Source organism: Chiloscyllium plagiosum, chromosome 18 (assembly GCF_004010195.1).
Source record: "Chiloscyllium plagiosum isolate BGI_BamShark_2017 chromosome 18, ASM401019v2, whole genome shotgun sequence".
Classification (NCBI taxonomy): Eukaryota; Metazoa; Chordata; class Chondrichthyes; order Orectolobiformes; family Hemiscylliidae; genus Chiloscyllium; species Chiloscyllium plagiosum.
In genome coordinates, this window is record NC_057727.1 from 21,519,111 (window position 1) to 21,540,599 (window position 21,489).

Consider the following 21,489-nt stretch of genomic DNA (forward strand, 5'->3'; position numbering starts at 1 on the left):
CCTCCTTATCCACCTCCTTTCACAGTTATCCTGCTCCCCCATCTCCAGCTCTCTTCACACATCCCCTCCCCATCGCCATTTCCCTTCGCAAGCGCATGCCCTCCATCTTCACCTCCCTTCACATACCCCCGTCCTAACATTTCCCTTCTGTGTCATTTGATAAAATGAGAGGCAAAATGAAGTCCTGCATTTTCAAAGGCTCTGCCACTGCAGGAGTCAGACCCTGGTGAGCAATTGTTTAGGTTACAACTATCAGTAGAAATAAAGCAAGCTTTTTAAAGGGGCCACAGACTGGTCAGGAATCAGTTTAAGTTCTACAACTGCACTTTGGAGTTCACAACCTCCCCATTTGGGATCCACAGTTTGATAAGCCCGATTTAGATGGGAAACAAAGTTTTTTTTGTTTCAGTTGGCTGAATGGCTTCTTCTGGACAAATTTCCAGGAAGTTGGTTCTTAGATAAACTCAAAGTTGGAAAGATTGAGGAGAGTCCTCCTCCACCTTTTGACGTGTTATTATATATTACTTTGGATGCTTCGGTGATTTGCAGCTAATTTGGTGGCTTTCTGAAGGAACATTATTGCAGAATTACGTTTTTTTTGCATTTGGTTTAGAAGCAGGCAACAAAATAGCTTCATCATGTGACTTGTACAAGTTCAAAGTCCTTTTTCCGAGCATCGTCTATTGTACACCCCCAGTTGGGGCTTTACTTCTTGAGATTTAACCAGCTTAGTTTGGATGAGTGAAGCCATCATAGCACAGTTAATGGTCAGTCAGAGTCATTATTAACATGTGTTTAACACATGTTGAGTTTCGATGTTTCTTTTCTCAGTGGTGAAACTGGCAAAGATGCTGGCTGGAAAGGTATCCTTTTTTTACTGTTGTTCCATCCTTAATTAAAATGGGTACGCATTGCTCAAGACTTGCACAGTTCTGGAGCCTTTTTTTTCTGCCTAAAATTGAAAAGTATTGACTGGAAGTTCAGAGCATACTGCAGAGTGATATAGTTCTCCTGATTGGCCTTCCATCTACACGAAACTGGCTGAAAGGTAAGACTTGAGAGAGTAGGGAAATTTATTTGTGTATAATTCTTTTGTGTGGAACTGTTTTCTTTTTCACAGATTTAATTCATAATCATTTCAAAAACTACAATAGCAAGAATTAATGACTCATGCAGTTGAGGTTTGTGGCACAGTTTATGCAAATACTTAATGTTTCACTTTTTTTATTTTTTAGGAAGATCCTACATTAGAACGGCACTTTAAAGGTCATCGTGACACTGTCACAAGTATTGACTTCAATACTAACATGAAGCAGTTAGGTAGGTTGCATTTCTTGAATAAATATCAATTTATAATCTTTTGGCAGATCCATAATGTCAGGGGACCAAACAGGTGACACTGTCTCTCCGTGGAGAAGGCATTGAGTAGTTTGAGAGCTCATGCTGCCTTGAAGAAAAGATTTACATTCTGTAGTACCTTTGATCACCTTAGGCTGTCCAAAGTGTTTCTTGGCTGGTGAAATTCTTTTGAAGTGTCAGATTGCATTGTAGGAAAAATACTTCAGCATCCGATAACATAATACTTTTTACCAGGTCTGAGTTCAAACAAAATCTTCACTATTGAGCATAAAAATAACGTCTCAGAATAGTTGTAAATAGGAACTGAGAGGATGGGGAAGAAGTCAAGAAAATAATTACATTCACCTGACAAGTTTTACTGAGTCCACTGTGAATACATTCTGTGCCTTTGCTGCCCTCAGTACTTTGGTTTAATATAGAGGAGGTGGAACAACTTGCCTGTTGAAATGGCCTAGCAATCACTTGTAACAGTTGTTAGATAGTCTTAAAAAAAATTAAACCGCACAGACTACCCGACATTGAGCTACACATCAGAAGCAAAGTACAGATTTATTATCTCTGCCAAGTCCTCTGTACTGGGGGTTAGTACCAAATTGAGAGAGCTGCCTGACAGATTAGTCAAGTGACATTCTGTCGGAGTCATACACGTGGAATTATACAGGCTGACATTGTCCAGGACATTGTCAAGCATGTTCAGTCTCACCAGCAGGACAGGCCCAGCAGAAATGGTGGCTCAGCGGTATACAGTTGGGAAGGAGTTGCTGTAGAAGTCCTGACATTAACTGCGGATCCCACGAAGTCTCAAGTCATCAGATCAAACAAGGGAAAGGAAATATCCTGCAGATTACCACAACATGTGCTCTGGGTCTTGCTCCACCCTAATCCAATCTGTTCCAGTGCAGCAATGTGGAAAATTGCCCAGGTACACCCTGTACACAAAGAAAAGGGACAACTTAAAACTAGCCAATCATTGCTCTTCAGTATATGCTTGTTCTTCAGGAGGGTGTCATCAGCAGTATCATTCAGCAACGCTTACTTAGCAATAACCTGTTCACTGATGCCTGGTATGGTTTCCACCAGTTCCACTCAGCTCCTGATCTAATTACAGTCTTGGTTCAATAAAAGAGCTGAATTCATGAACTTAGATGAGTGACTGTCCTTGAGTTCAAGGCCACATTTGACTGAATGTGGTATCAAGGAGCCCTAGTGGGAATTGTGAAAACATTTGACTGATTGGAGTCAAAGCTGACAGAAAGGAAGACAGCTGTGGTGTTGGACATTGTTCATCTCAGTTGCAGGACACCTGTGCAGAGTTTTTTAAGGTTGAGTCGTAAGCCAAATAATCTTCAGCTGCTTTATCAATGATGTACCATCCAACATAAGGTCAAAGATGGGGATGTTCACTGATGACTCCACAGTTCAATACTGTTCACGACGCCTCATACCGAAGCAGTGTATGTCCAAATACATCAAAACCTGGACAATATTCAGGTGTAGGTTGACAAGTAGTAACTGTCATTCCATCACACAAGTTCTAGACGATGATCTCCAACAAGAGAGGATCTAACTATTGTTTCTTCATGTTGAATAACCTTACCATGACTGAATTCCCCTCTACACTGGGGAGACAGGACTCCAACTTGCGGATCATCTCAGAACATCTCTGGAACACCCACGCCAACCAACTCCACTGCCCCATGGCTTAACACTTAAACTTCCCCTTCCACTCTGCCAAGGATATTCAGGTCTTAGGCCTCCATCATCATCAAACGCTTACCAACTGAGACCTGGAGGAAGAACACCTCATATTCAGCTTTGGGACCCTGCAACCACACAGGATCAATTTGGATTTCACCAGTTTCCTCATTTTCCCCTCCCCCACATTATCCCAGTCCCAAGTGTCCAACTGTCCTCCTGACCTGTCCATCACTTTTCCCATCTATCCACTCCAACCTCCTCTCCAACCTATTACCTTCTTCCCCACCTTCATCTACTTATTGCATTCTCAGCTACCTTCCTCCCAAACCCACTCCCCTCCCATTTATCTCTCAGCCCCCTGGTCCACAAGCCTCATTTCTGATGTAGGACTTATGCCCGAAATGTCAATTCTCCTGCTCCTCGGATGCTGTCTGACCTGCTGTGCTTTTCCAGCATCACACTCTTAACACTGATCTCTGGCATCTGCAGTCGTCACTTTCTCCTAGCTGAATTCTCCACTCAATATTCTGAGGGTTTCCATTGACCAGAAACTGAACTGGACTAGCCATACAAGTACAGTGGCCCCAAGAACATATACAGGGATGGTGATGGAGGCAATTGGCTTTAATGTATGCTTTGGTGAGGAAAATAAGTCAAGCTGTTTCTTGGCTAATCTGTGGGGACAGCTTTTACGATTTGGCACAGGTCCCCAGATGTATGAGAGTAGGACATGGTAACATTGAATGAGAGAATATGTTGCTGTTGTTTCTACTTCCTGTACTGATATGGCGGCGTAGCCTTCCTGTGTGAAGGTACATTCAAAATACCTCGATTAACTGAATGAGATGTATTTCGTTCTAGTAATTGATTATTCGGTTAATTGATTCAATGCCTGTCTTCTGAGGCTTGGAGTTTTCGGAAGTTTCCTTTTTCCTCGCTCCCTCTCTCTGTCAGGGTTTGTTTCTGAGCAGACACACTCTTGTATAAGGGATCTGCAGGATTGCTCAAGCCTCTTTCCCAACCCCCCCCCCCCCCCCCCCCCCCAATCACCACCATCAGTTAAATGGGATTGACAGTTGCTAAAGTCTGCTCCCTGTTCAGAAGACTGGGCAACAGCACACTGTGTGCTCCAACCTCCAACCCTGCCTCCTGTCTTGCCCCCTCCACCCAGGATGCAGTCAGACTGGATACCAACAGTAAGACTGCTGATGCCGTTGAGGGGGGTGTGGGTCTCCAAATAGAGCGTGTGCACGCGCACACACACACAATGTTTTACTGTAACGTTTTGTTAAGTTCCACCTTTGCCCAGTACAGGGCAATTTTGGAGAGATTATCTGGGGAAGCGGGGTTTAGGGTATACCCTTGTGTAGAACTCCAGGGAAAGTGTGGGGAGAGAGAGGGAGGTCGGGCAGTCAGTCATTTGGAGTCAGTGCCTGGGCTCCCATCGATGTCCAGGACTATTCTCGACAGCATTTCAGTAAGCCGAGTTTGTTTTAATCATTGTAAACAAAAGACACGATCAGGGTTGGAAACACTTCTTTGATGTAATGTTTCTATTGGGACCTCGAGATCTCCTTCGGATAATCCGATATTTGGATAATTGATATTTGGATAATCAAGGTTCCTCTGTTATTCTTCAGTCTTTGCAATGTGCCATTCTGTCTCCAAGATGAATTTCGATTTGCTTCAGAATTGTTTCTATCCTTCCTTTCATCAACATTTTTTAAGTGTTCACAAAAGCTGTGGTTATTCCTTTTACGTTGCTTGCTATGTTTTAATTCTTCACTCTATTTTCTCCCCTCATTTCTTGTCTCAATTCTCCTCTGCATTTTCTGCATTCTGACTGATTCCCTACTGTATTTTGAACTTGACATTTATCAATGACTGACCCTGCCAACCCCTGTCTCAGTTTCTGTGCTCATGTCACCTACTCTAACCTGTCCCCTTCTGAACTTGCTGCACTTCACTTTCTCAGGTCCAACCCTAACTTTGTTACTTAACCTGCTGACAAAGGTGGTGCTGTTGTAGCCTGGCGCATTGATCTTTACCTTAGAGGATCAATGCCAATTCTTGGACACTTTTTCCTATCTTCCCCTGGGCCATGACCACTTTTGAATATCAAGCCATTGTTGCGAGGACTGTCACTAACTTCATTACCTCTGGAGACCTTCCACCCACTGCCTCCCAACCCGCTTCTACATCCTTCGAAAATCCACAAACCAGACTGCCCCAGTAGGCACATTGTGTCAGCCTGTTCCTGCCCCACTGACCTCATTACCTCCTACCTTGACTCCATCCTGTCTCCACTTGTCCACACTTTGCCCCCTACATCCATGATTCCTCTTCACCTTATTGACAATTTCCAATTCCTTGTCCCTAACTTCCCCCTGGTCACCATGGATGACCAATCCTTCTATCCCTCTGTTCCCCACCAGGATGGTCTGCGAGCTCTCGGCTTCTTCCTCAACCAGAGGCCTGAACACTCCCCACCCACCACCAATCTCCTCTGTCTGGCTGAAACTGTTCTCTCGTGGGTCCCAGTTACACCTGCTTCCTTTGGAGGTATGTGGAACAATCCTTATTCCAGTCCTACACTGGCCACCTCCCACAACTCTCTTATCAGTATATCAGCGACTGCGACTTCATGCTTCTCTCAGGACCTTGAAAAAATGTGTTTATTTTGACTCCAGCTTCCACCCATCTATAACTTTCATATCGTCCATTTCCAACAGTTGCTTTTCTTTCCTTGACCTCGCAGTCTCCAATTCTGGGAATAAACTGTCCGCCATCCACTAAAAAGCCACAGACTCCCATAGCTACCTTCACTACCCCATGTTCCATCCTGCAACGATTCCATTCCAGTTCCTTTGCCTATGTCGCCTCTGATCAGATGATGCCACCTTCCAAAACAATGCTGCTGACATGGCTTGCTTCTTCCATATACATGGTTTCCCACCCACTGTGGTTGACAGGGCCCTCAACCGCATCCGACTTCTGCCCTTGCCCTCCCCATCACTCGACAGGGTGACTGGGTTCCCCTTGTCCTCATTGTTCATTCCACCAGCCTCTGCATTCAAAGGATCATTCTCAGCCATTTCTGATAACTCCAGAAGAATGCCACCTCAAAACATATCTTCCCTTCAATCCCCCTCTAGGACATCCTAGTCCATTCATCAATCACTAACAGCATTTCTCCTCACCCCCCCCCCCCCCCCCCCCCACCCCCCCACCATGGCACCTTCCCATGTAACCGCAGAAGGTGTGATACCTGCCTCTTTACCTCCTGCCTGTTCACCGTCAAAGTGCCTAAACAATCTCTCCAGGTGAAGCAGCATTTCGCCTGTACCACCTCCAATATTGTGTATTGTATTCATTGCAGACTCCATACCGAACACCTCCATGACCCCGACCTTCCCGTAGCTGGTTATTTTAACACAACGTCCTGCTTGCATGCCGACTTGTCTGTCTTTGACATGCTGCAGTGCTCCAGTGAATCTCAGTCATCATTTTCAGTTCAATCTGGGTTAGATACTTTTGAGGTCACTGAAATTAGCCGCCTTCTCGCTGGAGTTATCTTTACCTATGATCTTTCCTAATGACTATAAATCGAACAATATTGGTTGGGAGAAAATATAGTTCAGTATTGCAGTTCTGTTCATTAAAAGGAATATACTTTTAAGTTAGAGTCATGGAGTTGTACAGCATGGAAACAGACCCTTCGGACCAACTCATCCATGCTGACCAGATATCCTAGGGGAGAAAGTGAGGGCTGCAGATGCTGGAGGTGAAAATGTGTTGCTGAAAATGTGTTGCTGGAAAAGCGCAGCAGGGGCCAGATATCCTAGGACCAGATATCCTAAATTAATATTTAGTCCCATAAAAAGTGTTGAAATCTTCAAACACAAATAAATGGCACTGACGAATAGATGAGCAAGGTTCTTTAGTTCTATTTTACAAACATTTAATCTGTAAAATTAATTGAGTCTCATTTGTCAGCAATTGGTTCATATCCTTCCAAACCCTTCCTATTCATGTATCCATCCAGATGCCCTTTAAATGTTGCAATTGTACCAGCCTCCACCAATTCCTCTGGCAGCTCATTTCATTTGCGTGAAAAGGTTGCCTCTTAGTTCCCTTTTAAGTTTTTCTCCTCTCATCCTAAACCTATGCCCTCTAGTTCTGGACTCCGTCAACCCAGAGAAAAGACCTTGTCTATTTACCCTATCCATGCCTCTCATGATCTGTAAACCTCTAAGCTTGGCCCTCAGCCTCCGATGTTCCAGGGAAAACAGCCCCAGCCTATTCAGCCTCTTATAGATGAAGCCCTGGCAACATCCTTGTAAATATAATGTGAATCCTTTCAACTTTCACAACATCCTTCCTATCGGAGGGAGACCAAAATTTCACGCAATATTCTAAAAGTGACCTAACTAATGTCCTCTACAGCTGTAACATGACCTTCCAAGTCCTATACTCAATGCTCTGACCAATAAAAGAAAGCATGCTAAATGCCTTCTTCACTATCCTATCTACCTGAGTCTCTACTTTCAAGGAAGTATGAACCTACACTCCAAGGTCTCTTTGTTCAGCAACACTCCCCAGGACCTTACCATTAAGTGTATAAGTCCTTGATATGCCCTTCCAAAATGCAGCACCTCGCATTTATCTAAATTGAACTCCATCTGCCACTCCTCAGCCCATTGGCCCACCTGATCAAGATCCTGTTGTACTCTGAGGTAACCTTCTGCTGTCTACTACATCTCCAGTTTTGGTGTCATCTGTAGTTGTTTGGCAGTTTTTGACATTGACTATTTTGATGAATACTTGCACCTTAAATACAAAATTGTTGAAAAGAGTTGTTTCTATACAGATCCTTCAAGTTTGCACGGCACAAAGGTTGACCATCAAGGAACCAATGTAATTTTGTCTGATTTTTTAAAAAACTTTGGATTGCAATTTATAAATAAATATTTGCAAAATAGAACGAAACCTTGCTCATCTATTTGTCAGTGCCGTTTATTTGTGTCTTGAAATCATAGGATGATCCTACTTTGAATGTGTTCTTTCATGCTAATAATGCAAAAGCAAGAGTGGCGTTTATATAGCAAAAATTCCAAAGCGCTGCAGATACTGGAAATCAGAAACTTAGGTTTGGCAGCATCTATGGAGAGAAATGATTAACATTTTGGGCCCAGTGACCCTTCTGCAGAATGCTGCCTTCAGAATTCTGAAGAAAGGTCACTGGACCCGAAACATTAATTCTGCTTTCTGTCCATAGATGCTGCCAGGATCTGCTGAGATTTTTTTATCGCAATTGCTGTTTGTGTTTATCTAGCGTCTTTGAACACCATGTGTGCCAAAATGTTTTACAGCCATTGAAGTATTTTTTTTGTTGAGAATTCGCTATAATGTAAATAGCACCACAACCAAACTTTGCAGAGCAAATCCCACTAACAGCAATGTCCAGATAATCTGGTTTTGTGATGTTCTACGAGGGGTGACATTGACTGATAGTTTTGGAGAAATATTAGAAATTTCTTCCCTGCTCTTCCTCTGAAATTGTACTATGAGAGACAGACAGAGTCTTAGTTTGATCTCTCAGCCAAGGTCAAACAATTGTTATTCCCATTGGCTTATCTACTAGTTGAGCTGGTCTATTGACTAGATTGAGCATCATAATGCAGGAAAGCTAAAGTGGTCTCCAATCTCAGTCAGGATTATGATGAAAGCGCAATTGGTCTCAGCCTCCACCATTAAATAGAACAAAATCAACAAGAAATCCTGCTCCAGTCTGTGTCCAGTGATTCCCTTGGTTCTTGTTGGGTCACTGTTTGTGAATTGGGTTTGGCTGTGATGCTTACACAAATAAACAGTTTGCTAACAGTGTTTGATAAGGCTTATACATTCGTAATGTTTGAAGTATCTCAAATGAATCAATGATATAAAATTATGAAAGCTCAGGAGGTAAGAAAGTTGGAGAGTGACAAGTTCTGTCAACTGTGGGGCTTTTGGGCAGTCCTATTACTAAACAGAGTGAAGATATCCTGACCCAAAATCTGGGTGTAAGACCAACTCCTGTTTCACTGTTGTTTCTTTCACTGATCAAAATTGACAGATTGATAAGGCAAAGTTTTCCAGCATAATAGAAATTAAATCTACGGAGGATTATGGAATTTGGTAGTTACATACACAGTTTATAAATATAGGAGTTGAGTGAAACAGCTTTTAATCCCTAATGTAAGTAAGGCAAAGTGGAAATTATAGGTTGCATCCCAATTTGAAACAAACATTAAAATGTCGTTTTATTCTAACAGCAACTGGATCAATGGATTGCTGCGTCATGATCTGGAATTTGAAACCACAGATGCGAGCATATCGATTTGTAGGTCACAAAGATGCAGTCCTGTCAGTTCAGTTCTCTCCTTCTGGTCACTTACTGGCTTCTGCATCTCGAGACAAAACAGTCCGCCTCTGGGTTCCCAGTGTGTAAGAACTTTTTTTTTTGTACCTGTGATGTAAGATGGGTCATGACTATGTTGATATGCAGTAGAACCGTGGATTTTAATTTGTCTTAGTCTCCCTTTCTTATTGTATCTGTCAGTTTTTATATTCTTGGTATCAAGCAGGAAAGATTCTGACAGCATCTCCCTTTGTTTTTCTTAAGTGGAAATTTTTTGAACATCTGTCTTTTGATTCTTAGTCATAGAGTCACAAAGATGTAGAGTACTCTACAGAAACAGAAACTTTGGTCCAACTCGTCCATGCAGACCAGATATCCCAACCTAATCTAGTCCCATTTGCCAGCAGTTGGCCCATATCCCTTCAAACCCTTCCTATTCGTAAAACCCATCCAGATGCTCTTAAGTATTGCAATTGCATCAGCCTCCACCACTTCCTCTGGCAGTTCATTCCATACATTCACCACTCTCTGCATGAAAAAGTTGCCTCTATGGTCCCTTTTATATCTTACCCCTCTCACCTAAACCTATGCCCTTTAGTTCTGGACTCCCCCACCCCAGGGAAAAGTCTATCCGTTCCTCTCATGATTTTATAAGCCTCTATAGGTCACCCCTCAGCCTCTGACGCTCCAGGAAAAACAGCCCCAGCCTATTCAGCCTCTCACTACAGCTCAAATCATCCAACCCTGGCAACATCCTTGGAAATGTTTTCTGAACCCTTTCAAGTTTGACAACATCCTTCCGATAGGAAGGACACCAGAATTGCATGAAATATTCCAAAATTGGCCTATCCAACATCCTGTACAGCTGCAACATGCCCTTCCAACTCCTAAACTCAATAAAGGAAAGCATACCAAATGCTGCCACCTTTCTTCTAATAGTACCATTTTCTTGAAAGTTTCCTTTTGACTTGAACTTTACATTCTTGGTAAAATTTCACTGAATCTCCGTTACATTCTCTTCACAGCCTTGACCTTGACATCTTAAGGGCAGTCAAAAAGTCATTTACTTTAATTTTGGCCAAATGAACTAACTACAAGATAACCTTCATTAACTGCTCCTTTTTGAACAGGACAGGGCACAAAGCATACTGTAACTCTCACTTCAGCCTGCCTCCCTAAACTTTTTATAAAGCCATTCACACTGTATCAGTGGTCTTCCAAGGTGCAAAGGCAAAGAAGCAGAGTGTACTCTATTTCTGTAGTCAGTTACTCAAAAGGTTTGTTGAGGAAATGATTTCTGAGAATGGAGGAGGAAGTAAATGGACATCAATGAGACCGGAATGAAAAGATCAAAGCACAAAATAATGAAGAAAAATTCTGATCCATAAGTCAGATCTCTGTCAGCTCTAGCATGCCAATCCATTCATACACCTTATGGTTGTGGATGTTGTTGATCTTGCTTATGAAAGAGAGAACATTTTATGTTGAAATGATGCATGAAGTGGTGATATATGGCTAGCTGATGAGGTTCAGGAGGGAAATGGTTAAAAAAGGATGACAGGAACCAAAGGAAGAATTTCATTCTCCTAATCTCCTTCAGCCCTCTCTCCAATGCCTCTACATCCTCCCCTAAAGTGTGCCATCCAGTAGTGGATGTAATTACCCCAGTTGAGGTTAAACTAGTGTCTTCTACAAAAACAGAATTACAGTTTGATTTATTGTTATGTACCCTTGGGAGTAAAATTGGTTTAGCCACCATAACGTTTGGATTAGACCACAAAGCACTTACAAAATTGCTTGGCATCTTCAATGTCCAGTAGCAGCAAACACTAACATATTGAAGCTACTGAAACAATATCTAATCCAACCCAGAGTTACATAAATACAGGTTGTTCTGCACGTATTTTGTTAACGCGAATTTGCTGTAATGTGCTTGGCAAATTGGGGACACTGTTTCTAAAATGTGAACTTTTAAAACGTGTGTTGGCTGTAATGTGATTACATTACCAACACTTTAAGCGCTGTTTCTAAAGTGTAATTTTTCTATAATGCGGGATTGCACAAGAATGCAACCACCATGTTATAGAACAACCACCTCTATATTCAGTATTGCTGCTTCAGTTATCACTTCATCTGTCTACTCTTGATTATCAGTAAAATGATGGAAGCAGTCATCAATAGTGCTATCACACAGTTAACAACAATGGTACTCAGTTGGGTTCTGCCAGGGCCTCTATGATCCTGATACGATTACAGAATCGGTGCAAGCATGGACAAAAGAACTGAATTCCAGAGGTGAGATGAGTGCAATTGCCTTTGACATTAAAGCTGCCTTTCAGTGTAGCATCAAGGAGCCCTTGCAAAACTAATTCCATGAGAATTAGGAAGAAAACTCTTCATTTGTAGATCCATTCTTGTAAACCATAAGTTTCTACACTCTATCCAATGCATTCTCATTTTTTTTCTATAATGTAGCCCTCACTATATATTCACTATACATTGTAGCTGAGGTATAGTGAGTGTCTTGTACAAATTCAACATCTCTTTCCTCTTACACTCTTTGCCACGATTAATAAATCTGAGGACAGTGGAGGCTTTAACTGCTCTCTCTGGCTGTCCTGTCATCATCAATGATCTGTGCAGATGTGCACCCCTTTAGGATTGTTCCCCCTATTGTCTGTTGTCTTTCAATGTTTTGCTGTCATAGTGCATCATCTCATATTTTTCTGCATTAAATGTCATCTGCTACTTACCCAAACACTCCACCAAAAGTGGCCCTTTTGAGTTCCAAACTATCAATTCTTATAATTCTTCCAAGTTTGATGTATGTGCAAACTTTGAAATTGTCCCCTGTGCACAAAGATTGAGATCGTTAAATTTCACTGCAAACCTTTCTGTAGCCTGAAAAATATCTACCGACCATTACTGTCTGTTTCCTATCACTCAGGCAAAATTGTATCGACATTGCTACTGTCCCTTTAATACGATGACCAAGAATTTCCTCACAAGTCTGTTGCTATTATTAAAACTGCTTCCTTCTTGGGCCTATATAAAATTGGGCAGTCATTATCCAGTTTCACGTAATCATGGGACCACAGCAGAAAACTGTCTGGAAAAATATAATTTGTACCGTGAGAAGCTCACTTAACCCACAGGTTAGTTGGAGTGGGAAGTTTAAAAATGCCTATGGTGGCAGTCTTCTAAGGTGCACGATTGGAGCAAAGTATTGGGGGCTTCAGTCTTCATTCAACTGGTTTGCATCTAACAAAGGGCATGATACTGTCACTGATCATTGAAATGGCAAGTTCTTAATAACAATTCAGTGCTTTGTCTTGAACAGATGAACACATTTGATTAGCCAAAAATTACTAAGATATTAATTTTGGCTGTTTAATGCCAAATAACTCAAAATTGATATTGAACTCCATTTTAATTCTAATATTGTTAGAATATTTCAGAAGAGTAATCTCTAATATGCTTGGATGTGTGGTAATTCATTTATCAAAGCTGCAATATGGTTATCTATTTTGAAATTAATTTAGTGGAAAGCACTCTTAAAATGTGAGCACAACAGAATGCATTGGTGATGGTGTGTATATAGCTTTTTTTGTTAGTTGGATAGGTTTATGGGTAACTTGTTCTTTAAGTAACAATTTAAATTTCTTTTTACTTGAACATTATAGGTTGTATTGCACTATTTGAAGATGACCAAGGACTTTTCCATAATTCTTCCCTCAACCAAAATGATTAAATTGATTTATCTAATTTAACTAGTTAAAGCACATTAACTAATTATGAATTTAATTGATATTTAAAAACAGTCACTACATCTTAGAATAGTTTCCTAGATGTTAAGCAGGATAGGACACTACTGAAAATGTGATCGCTTGATTGTATAAAAGGAAGCTTTTTCTGTTCTGACATATTTCTAAATGGTCACTAGGTGGTGCTATTGATATTGTTCTTTGAAAACCGAAGATACTTTTCGAATACAATTTTGCTGAGGCTGTGAAAGTTCTTGTAGTTCTGTAGTACTCAGGAGGATACTCATCAGATAATACACAATGTAATATATTAAAATGATAACCAAAGAGGCACTTACTCTGTATATCTTCTTTGTGTAAAACATTTCATCTCAATCCCTTCGAGTGTATGATGAAAGTATTTCAACAAGCTGAAAGAGCTTCATTAAGTCATTTTGACATTCATTTCTTATCTGGTTTGCATCTAACAACTGCTAGGCTGTAATAACATAAACATGTATTGTACTCAGTAGAAGTTGTTTGTGTCTTTAGTGAATATCTTTTTTCCCATGATATTGAGGTGCCAGTGTTGGACTTGGGTGGACAAAGTCAGAAGTCACATGACACCAAGTTATAGTCTAACAGGTTTATTTGAAATCTCAAGCTTTCAGAGCATTGCTTCATCAGGTGAGGTCAATTTCACCTCACCTGAAGAAGGAGCAGCTCCAAAAGCTTGTGATTTCAAATAAACCTGTTGGACTACTGCCTGGTGTCATGTGGCTTCTGACTTGATCTGTTTCCCAGCCAAGGCCACTACAAGCCCTAATTTCTAATTAGAAGGGAAGTACAACTTAGTGAAATCTTCCCTTTTGAAGTTAAAGTATTGTAACGAGTATGTCAGGTGTCATCATATCTACCAGTGCCTAGGATAGGTTATCTCACGTGATCATGTTTTTCTCAACTTGTAATCTATGCAAACAAGATATTGCGCGCGAGTTTGTTGATGAATTGTGTGGTGAGTGAGCTGGAAGTTCTCACCACTGGCAGAACCTCCCAGTTTAAAAGGGTCTGGTGCCAAATGTAAACCAGATAGCTCCCCCCTCATTCTGCAAACATAAATAGTGCCATCTTCTCTCAGCTACCTTTCCACTTGAACAAACAGCAAGCCCGTCTCTCAGTGCCTCATAGCCTGCAAATTTAAGTATCACATGTACCTTTTCCTATCAAGTACTTGCACTACCTCTCAAACGACCAACCCTTTCTGCCTCCGGAATGTCCTATTCACTTACTGGGGACAGTTCACCATCTCAAACATTATGCATGCTTGCAAGCTGCTACTGCATTCATTCCCATTGCATTGATTTTTATCTCCTTGCAAGAAAAGCCATTTCATAACTGAGTCAAGAGCCAAGGCTGGTGGACATCAAGTTCCTCACTCCATTTGAGGAAAAACTGGTTGGAAAAGCTCTGCTTCTTGGGATGACAGTGAGATACTAATGGGCCAGCAGCTCAGTGAGCAACATTGCACTTTGCTCTTCTCACATCAGCATTTGTGCAAACACATGGATTTACATGAGCTTCTCGACATCTTCAGCAAATAACTCTTTCTTCTCTCCCACTAGCACAAGCAGTAATCTGCAATCTCTACAAGTAAGAGTCCAAGCCTGAGCCCTGCTGTGTTGGCCCCACCTCCGAAGATAAAGATTGAGAAATGTTAGAGGATGCATTGATGAGCAGTTCACTTGGACCTTCCACCAGCAAAGAGATTGTCACCTCACTTGGTCCCTTAGGTAGAAGAACTACAGTGCTGTTAGAAAGGGAGATCCAGGATTTTGACCCAGAGACATTAAAAGAATAGTCATATACTTCCAAGTCAGAGTAGTTTGTGGTTTGGAGAGGAGCTTGCAGGCGGTGGTGTTCCCATTCATCAGCTGCCCATTTGGTAGAGGTTATTATTTGGAAGGAAGAGCCTAAATGAATTGCGGCCATACATCGTGGAAAAATTACACACTGCTGTCATTGTGCATCATTGATGAAGGGAATGACTGTTGAATGGGGTGCAAATCAAGAGGACTGAATTGTCATGGATGGAGTTAAGCTTCGTGAATGTTATTTCAGCTGAACGTAACCAGGCAAGTGGAGAATATTCCATCAGATTTCTGACTTGTGTCTTGTAGATAGATAGTGGACAGGTACTGGGATGCTACTTCTTGATCCACTGAAGTGGTGTCCTGCCCCTTCACCTCAACCCTAGCCTGTGACTCCAACATCATCCTCACCTTGAGCTGTTGGAGATGAGTCTACACCTGTGCAGGAAACTTTCAGCAGGTTTGAGATGCATACCCAAGTTTTCAAAGTCAGAGCAGGTTCCCTCCACCTGAACTACGGAGGTCAGCCCTGCGCCCAGACATAGTGGGAGGGAGAAAAATGAAAAATCATTTTGACAGCACATCAGTATAGGTTCTCAACAATGATTACATTTTGTACTTTTCTAAATATATATTCAGATGCTTTCTTATAGCTTCTGCTGTAGGCGTAGTGTGCCAGTATTAGTGAGCAAAGTGAAATAATGTGAAAGATGTGAAATAACTTTAAACAAAGACATGTTGCTGCATTGCAATTGCCATACCTTAGTATTATCTCATAATCAATAAAGTGAATGAATGCAGATAGCTTAACTCAACGTGAAGCATTTACACCTTTACATTGGAGATTATAGCCAAGATACTACAAATGGGGACACTGAGATTAATAATAAGGTCTTGGGAAGAATCCAGGCCTGGGTTGTGCACTCATTATTGGGAGAGATGGTGATGTCTGTCATGGCTTCACATTGCAGAAGACAAAGGTTTTCTCCTGTCTGGGGTTCTTACAATATTTGTGCAGGCAACACAGAAAGCTAGCACACAGGTGCAACAAGTAATCAGGAAGGCTAATGCAATGTTGGCCCTTATTTCAAGGGTGTTGGAGTGTAAGAGTAGGAAAGTCCTATGTGATGATACAATGGCTTAAGAGCTGTATTTTGTCCTGTTTTTAGTTGAAGGAAGATTTTCAGCCAGAGGTGCAGAGTTATATCTTCTAAGCCAATAAATCAAACTGCTTGTGAGGCCCTAATCTTTTTTTTTAAAATTAGATGAATGGGTGGAGACAGGCTCCTATAGAACCAGGATTTTAGTTTAGCTTTCAGTAGTTGGGGTTTTGAAATTAGTGTTGGAAGCTTTCATACATCTCTCTTGGCCACACAAAAAGATGGAATTCCCTCTCTGCTAGAATTTTCTCTTGGTGTTGTTTTCTCCTGGACTGGAGGAACATCGCATGTGAGACAATTTATTTTGCTGAATTTGCCTTTACCAAGAGTTGTTTGTGAGATGTTATGAGATTGGAACATTTGCTGCTTAGTAGTTAACTAATATATTAACCTTGTAAGTTTTACAATAGAGTTAAAATTAGACCAATTATTCTTCATTTTATTCATATTTTAACTGCAGTCTAAGAATTAAGTGGGTTTTGCTAGTAGTATGACCAATTGCGTCACATCCGGAGTGCATCAGCTTACACTTGATTGTACATAAGAGAAAAGTTAGGGTCTTGGCTAACTCCTTGAAATATCTTGAGGGGGTTTGGTCTGGTCCATAACACCTATTGCAAATTTACAAGATGCAAGACCACATCTAGACTACTATGAGCAGTTTCAGGCCCCTTGTTTAAGAAAAGATATAATTCCATTGGAGGCAATTCAGAGAAGGTTCACTAGAAAGGTCCCTCATATGAAGGGATTGTCTTATGAGCAAAAGCTAAACAGATTAGGATGGTACTTGCTGGAGTTTAGAAGAATGGAGATGATCTGATTGAAATATATAGGGTTCTTATGGGGATGAACAGGGTAAATGCTGAGAGGATGTTTCTCCTAATGGGAGAATCTTGGACCACAGGCATAGTCGCAGAATTAAGAGATACCAATTTAAAGCTGAGATGAACAGGAATTTCTTCTCCGTGTTGTCTTTTTGAAACTCCTAGCTACAGGAAACTATGGAGGCTTTGTGTATCTAAGGCTGACATAGATTCTTCATTATTAGGGGAATCGAGGGTTAAAGGGAAAGGGTAGGAAAGGGTGCATGAATGTTGGTGAACCCATGATTCCACTGAAAAGTCGAGCAAGCTTGAAGAGCCAAATGGCCAACTCCTGTTGCTCTTTCTTATTCTGCAATGTGTAAGCCAATGGGCAACTTGCATGTTCAGTTTCTATTATAGCACAGCACTAAAGAGGAAGCAATTGCAGTAAATTGAGCCCATTGTAGTGGAAGTGTTGTTATTGCAGGTGCTCAGGCATTACCCAGGTGCAGGAAATCCTCTTGCACTGTGGAACACTGTAGCATTCGTGATGGGTAGACACTTGAGGCATATTCTCAGGATGAGGGGCAACAGTCAACTTTATTAGGGAATGGATTCCCTGATGTCGCTGGAGCAAGGACCATTTTAGCGCTTTTATCCAAGAAAGATAGGTATTAGGAATGCTCTGAGGATATCAGCGGCATAATCGAAACCAAAATTGAACACCTTATTGTATTCATCAATCAAATAGTGAAGCAAGTTCCTTGCTGAAGAATGAGTACAGCAGCAGCAGAGAGAAGGCTTTCCCCAAGCTGGACAGATACATTATTATTTGCAATTTGAAAGTGCCAGTTCAGCTCAGTTATCCTGGAAGTGGGTAACTAGTTGTTTGTCTCTGGCCTCATGTGTTTGGCAGACCATTACTCTGTCTTCCTCTCTGTGATCCTTTGGCCCATCTTGAATTCCTCACCTTTGTCTTCCTCCTCAGAGGTTTCCTTTTGCTTCTGCATCTCTTTCTCAGCCAACACATTAATCCCTTTGGCAATTGACATTGCACAGGCTATGATGTGGAACAGTCTATCTGAGTTTACTGCAAGACACTACCTATCCTGTCCAGACATTGTCTTCAGGAGTTGTATGGTCTGTTGAACAATGGGCCTGGTTGAATTGTGGGTACTGTTGCATATCTCTGAAGGTCTGAGGATTTCTTAGATGTGTCATGAGCCAGATGTAGAGGGGCTACCTCTTGTCACTCAAGGCCTTTAAAAGTTGCTCATATTTGTGAGTGTCCAATATGTGAGACTCGTGGCAGGTCCCTGGATGTTTAGCACAGACCTGCAATATCTGACTGCCATGGAAATAAGCCATTTGAATTTTAAGGGAGTGGAATCCTTTTCTGTTGTTTGAGACTGCTGTTTGTGATTAGGGTACTCTCGGAGCTATATGGGTGAAAATGATTCGTCTTGCACTATAGGAAGCTGGTGGTGGTGGAGAATGCGTCTACCTGCTTGAACAGCCATATCAAGAAGATTGCTATGAATAGGTGTTGTCAATGAAGCAAGCATCAGTAACTTCGTGTATGTGCTTCTAATTCGAGGATTATAAAATGCACCAGAGGTCCCAATTCCTTAGTTAAGTGACTAATTTCCAAAATCATTAAGAGCAGTTGTAACATTTAGGAGTAACAGGATGTGATTTGCCACCCAATCCTTGTGACTGCAAGTCCTTATCTGGCAGCTGGCATTGGTGTTACATGATATGGGGCATTCTGTTATCTTCTGCACTGGTCTCAGATATTTGCACACAGCTGCAACTTTGTCTGCAGGTTTGGTTCTGCACCTTAATTCTCTTCCTTCATGATGGATCTTGTCCTGATGCTTCATCCTCTGGAACCTGCACAACAGCTAGCAACAGTTTCTCACCTTGGGTCTGTAGAACCTTTTGTCTTATCCAGTTTCTTTGCAATCACAACACAACACTGAAGTATTTTCGGTCAAAGCTCTATCCGCTTTTCTTTTTGTTTCTTTTTTCTCTCCTCTTTATTTTTCTTTTCTTTTTTATTTTACTTACCACTTGTTGAAGAGCTTGGTTGCAGTGATGGCATCGATTGCGGCCAGTGGTGGCGTCAGAGGTGAGTCTGGGTTCCTGGTGGCTTCTGCATTGAGGTGGTCCTAGTGACGACTTGTGGCTGTTGCAGCCAATTTCTGCTGCCGTCTTGTGTCCAGCACAGATTCATGGAGGCAGTGGTGGAGGCAAATTTGAACCCAGCATGTGACCTGTCACCATTGGCAGCAGCTGTGTTGGTAAGGTGGGCCTGAAGCGGAATCATGGCGATGGGGTCAAGTTAGGATTGGTGCAGTATCCGGTGGCATCTGCATTGGCAAAGTCCACTGAGGACTCAATGGTGAGGTCATTGGTGGAGGTGAGATAGTGCCAAAGAGTGGTGACTTTCATTCTGTTGGTGGCACGGCGGTAACAAGAAGACTGTAAAATGAAGTTTTTCTTTATTTTGGTTTGGTTTGTTTTTCTGTGTTTTAAGATGGCGCCAAACAGTGGTGACACTATACAATATCTTTGACTGCTTTTTGTAACAAGACATATGAGACCATAATAAATCAAATTAAAGAACTGCTGTATTGTCCTCCTTTGTGCTTTCAGTTTTAGCTTAGATTAGATTAGATTTGCTACAGTGTGGAAACAGGCCCTTCGGCCCAACATGTCCACACCGACCCTCCGAAGAGTAACCCACCCAGACCCATTTCCCTCTGACTAATGCACCAAACACTACGGGCAATTTAGCATAGCCAATTCACCTGACCTGTGGGAGAAAACCGGAGCACCTGGAGGAAACCCACGCAGGCATGGGGAGAACATGCAAATTCCACACAGAGAGTCGCCCAAGGTTGGAATCGAACCTGGAACCTTGGTGCTGTGAGGCAGCAGTGCTAACCACTGAACCACCGTTACAGCAGATCTGTGAGAGCATTAAGAAAAATGACACCGTCTTGATAAAGGATGCTTCAGCCCTGGTGTGCTTCCTCATGAAACTTCAAGGTTGCATCTCACCTATGCAGGAAATCAATAGAATGTGTTGTTACCAAGTGAGCACTGCTGCTTACGTATAAAGGAGAACTTCTTGTCATGAACCTCCAAAAGCTTGGACGCATTTTTTTTTAGATTAGATTACTTCACAGTGTGGAAACAGACCCTTCGGCCCAACAAGTCCACACCGCCCCGCTGAAGCGCAAACCACCCATACCCCTACATTTACCCCTTACCTAACACTACAGACAATTTAGCATGGCCAATTCACCTGACCTGCACATCTTTGGACTGTGGGAGGAAACCGGAGCACCCGGAGGAAACCCACGCAGACACGGGGAGAACGTGCAAACTCCACACAGTCAGTCGCCTGAGGCGGGAATTGAACCCGGGTCTCTGGCACTGCGAGGCAGCAGTGCTAACCACTTGCTAAGTTTCCTAATCTCTGACAACAACACTTCTTTGCTCTTCAATCATCTCTAATTCATATAAGAGTCCAGTGAAGTATCTGTATTTCCTTAGCATGAAATAACTACCTGAAAGACCCTTCTGTAGCCGAATTTCAGTAGCCCTGTCCAAGTAGGCTTTGTTCTGAAGAAGGGCCACTGGACCCAAATATCAACTTTGATTTCTCTCCACAGATACTGAGATTTTCCAGCAATTTCTGTACTTCATTCGGCTGTTTTGTCAAGTAGGTTTTGTCTTGTGTGTGAGAACGATGTTATATTATGTTGGCTTGCACTTTTTGAGGCTGTGTGCCTTGGCTAGCGGGGTAGACAAAATACTGAATGCGTAAGTCCTGGTCCAGTTGAGTCTTGTTAACCTCTGACACCACAAGATCGCAATTAAGGCGCAATGTACTTTTAATGATTCTTTCATGATGGTAGGTCAGAATTGGATACAGTGAGGAATGTTGAGATTCTACTTAGTAGCAATGTAACAAAACTGTACTCCTGTTTACTGCAGTAGCCCCTTAGAAGGCCTCACATTCCAGTGCTGAATGCTGCACCCTTCCAAAAAAAGTTACTTAGTTCTCTCACTGGATGCTGTATTATCAACATTGAAGCCTTACTATGGAATTGATTTTTGAATCAATATGGTGAGGGTTCAGGTTTGCATTTGTATCATTGAATTGCAGGCTTTGCGTAGCAGCCACAATTTGCTCCTCATTTTTCATTCTGCAGTTCCTGTGATCCTAATGATCTTCACGTTTCCCTGTTCTGGTTGAGTCCCCTCACGTGACTGCTGATGTGCCAGCGTTACCCTGAGTCACTGACTCTTGAGGTCCCATGCCCATTCTTGCTCTGCATTCTCTCCATACAAAGGAACCTCGATTATCTGAAGGACACAGGCAGGCAGTAGTTCATTCAGTTAATCAAATGCTGAAAAATATAGTTTGGTCGAGCATCGGGACCT

At 42.0% G+C, this 21,489-nt stretch overlaps 1 protein-coding gene across 4 annotated transcripts in view; it reads left to right on the plus strand.

Annotated features, from left to right (window-relative positions):
* Window positions 1–31: 31 nt before the first annotated feature.
* The window catches only part of LOC122558936 (POC1 centriolar protein homolog A-like), a 116,581-nt gene continuing 95,123 nt past the window's right edge, over window positions 32–21,489 (plus strand). Inside the window, exons 1-3 of one of the 4 annotated variants that reach the window (XM_043707913.1) lie at window positions 35–1,048; window positions 1,236–1,320; window positions 9,372–9,543. In XM_043707913.1, coding sequence (XP_043563848.1) covers window positions 1,308–1,320; window positions 9,372–9,543 — 185 coding nt within the window. In that variant the 5' untranslated portion in view covers window positions 35–1,048; window positions 1,236–1,307. Of the gene's footprint in view, window positions 1,321–9,371; window positions 9,544–21,489 lie in introns of all 4 variants that reach the window. The other 3 variants (XM_043707916.1, XM_043707912.1, XM_043707914.1) reach the window with 3 other exon arrangements.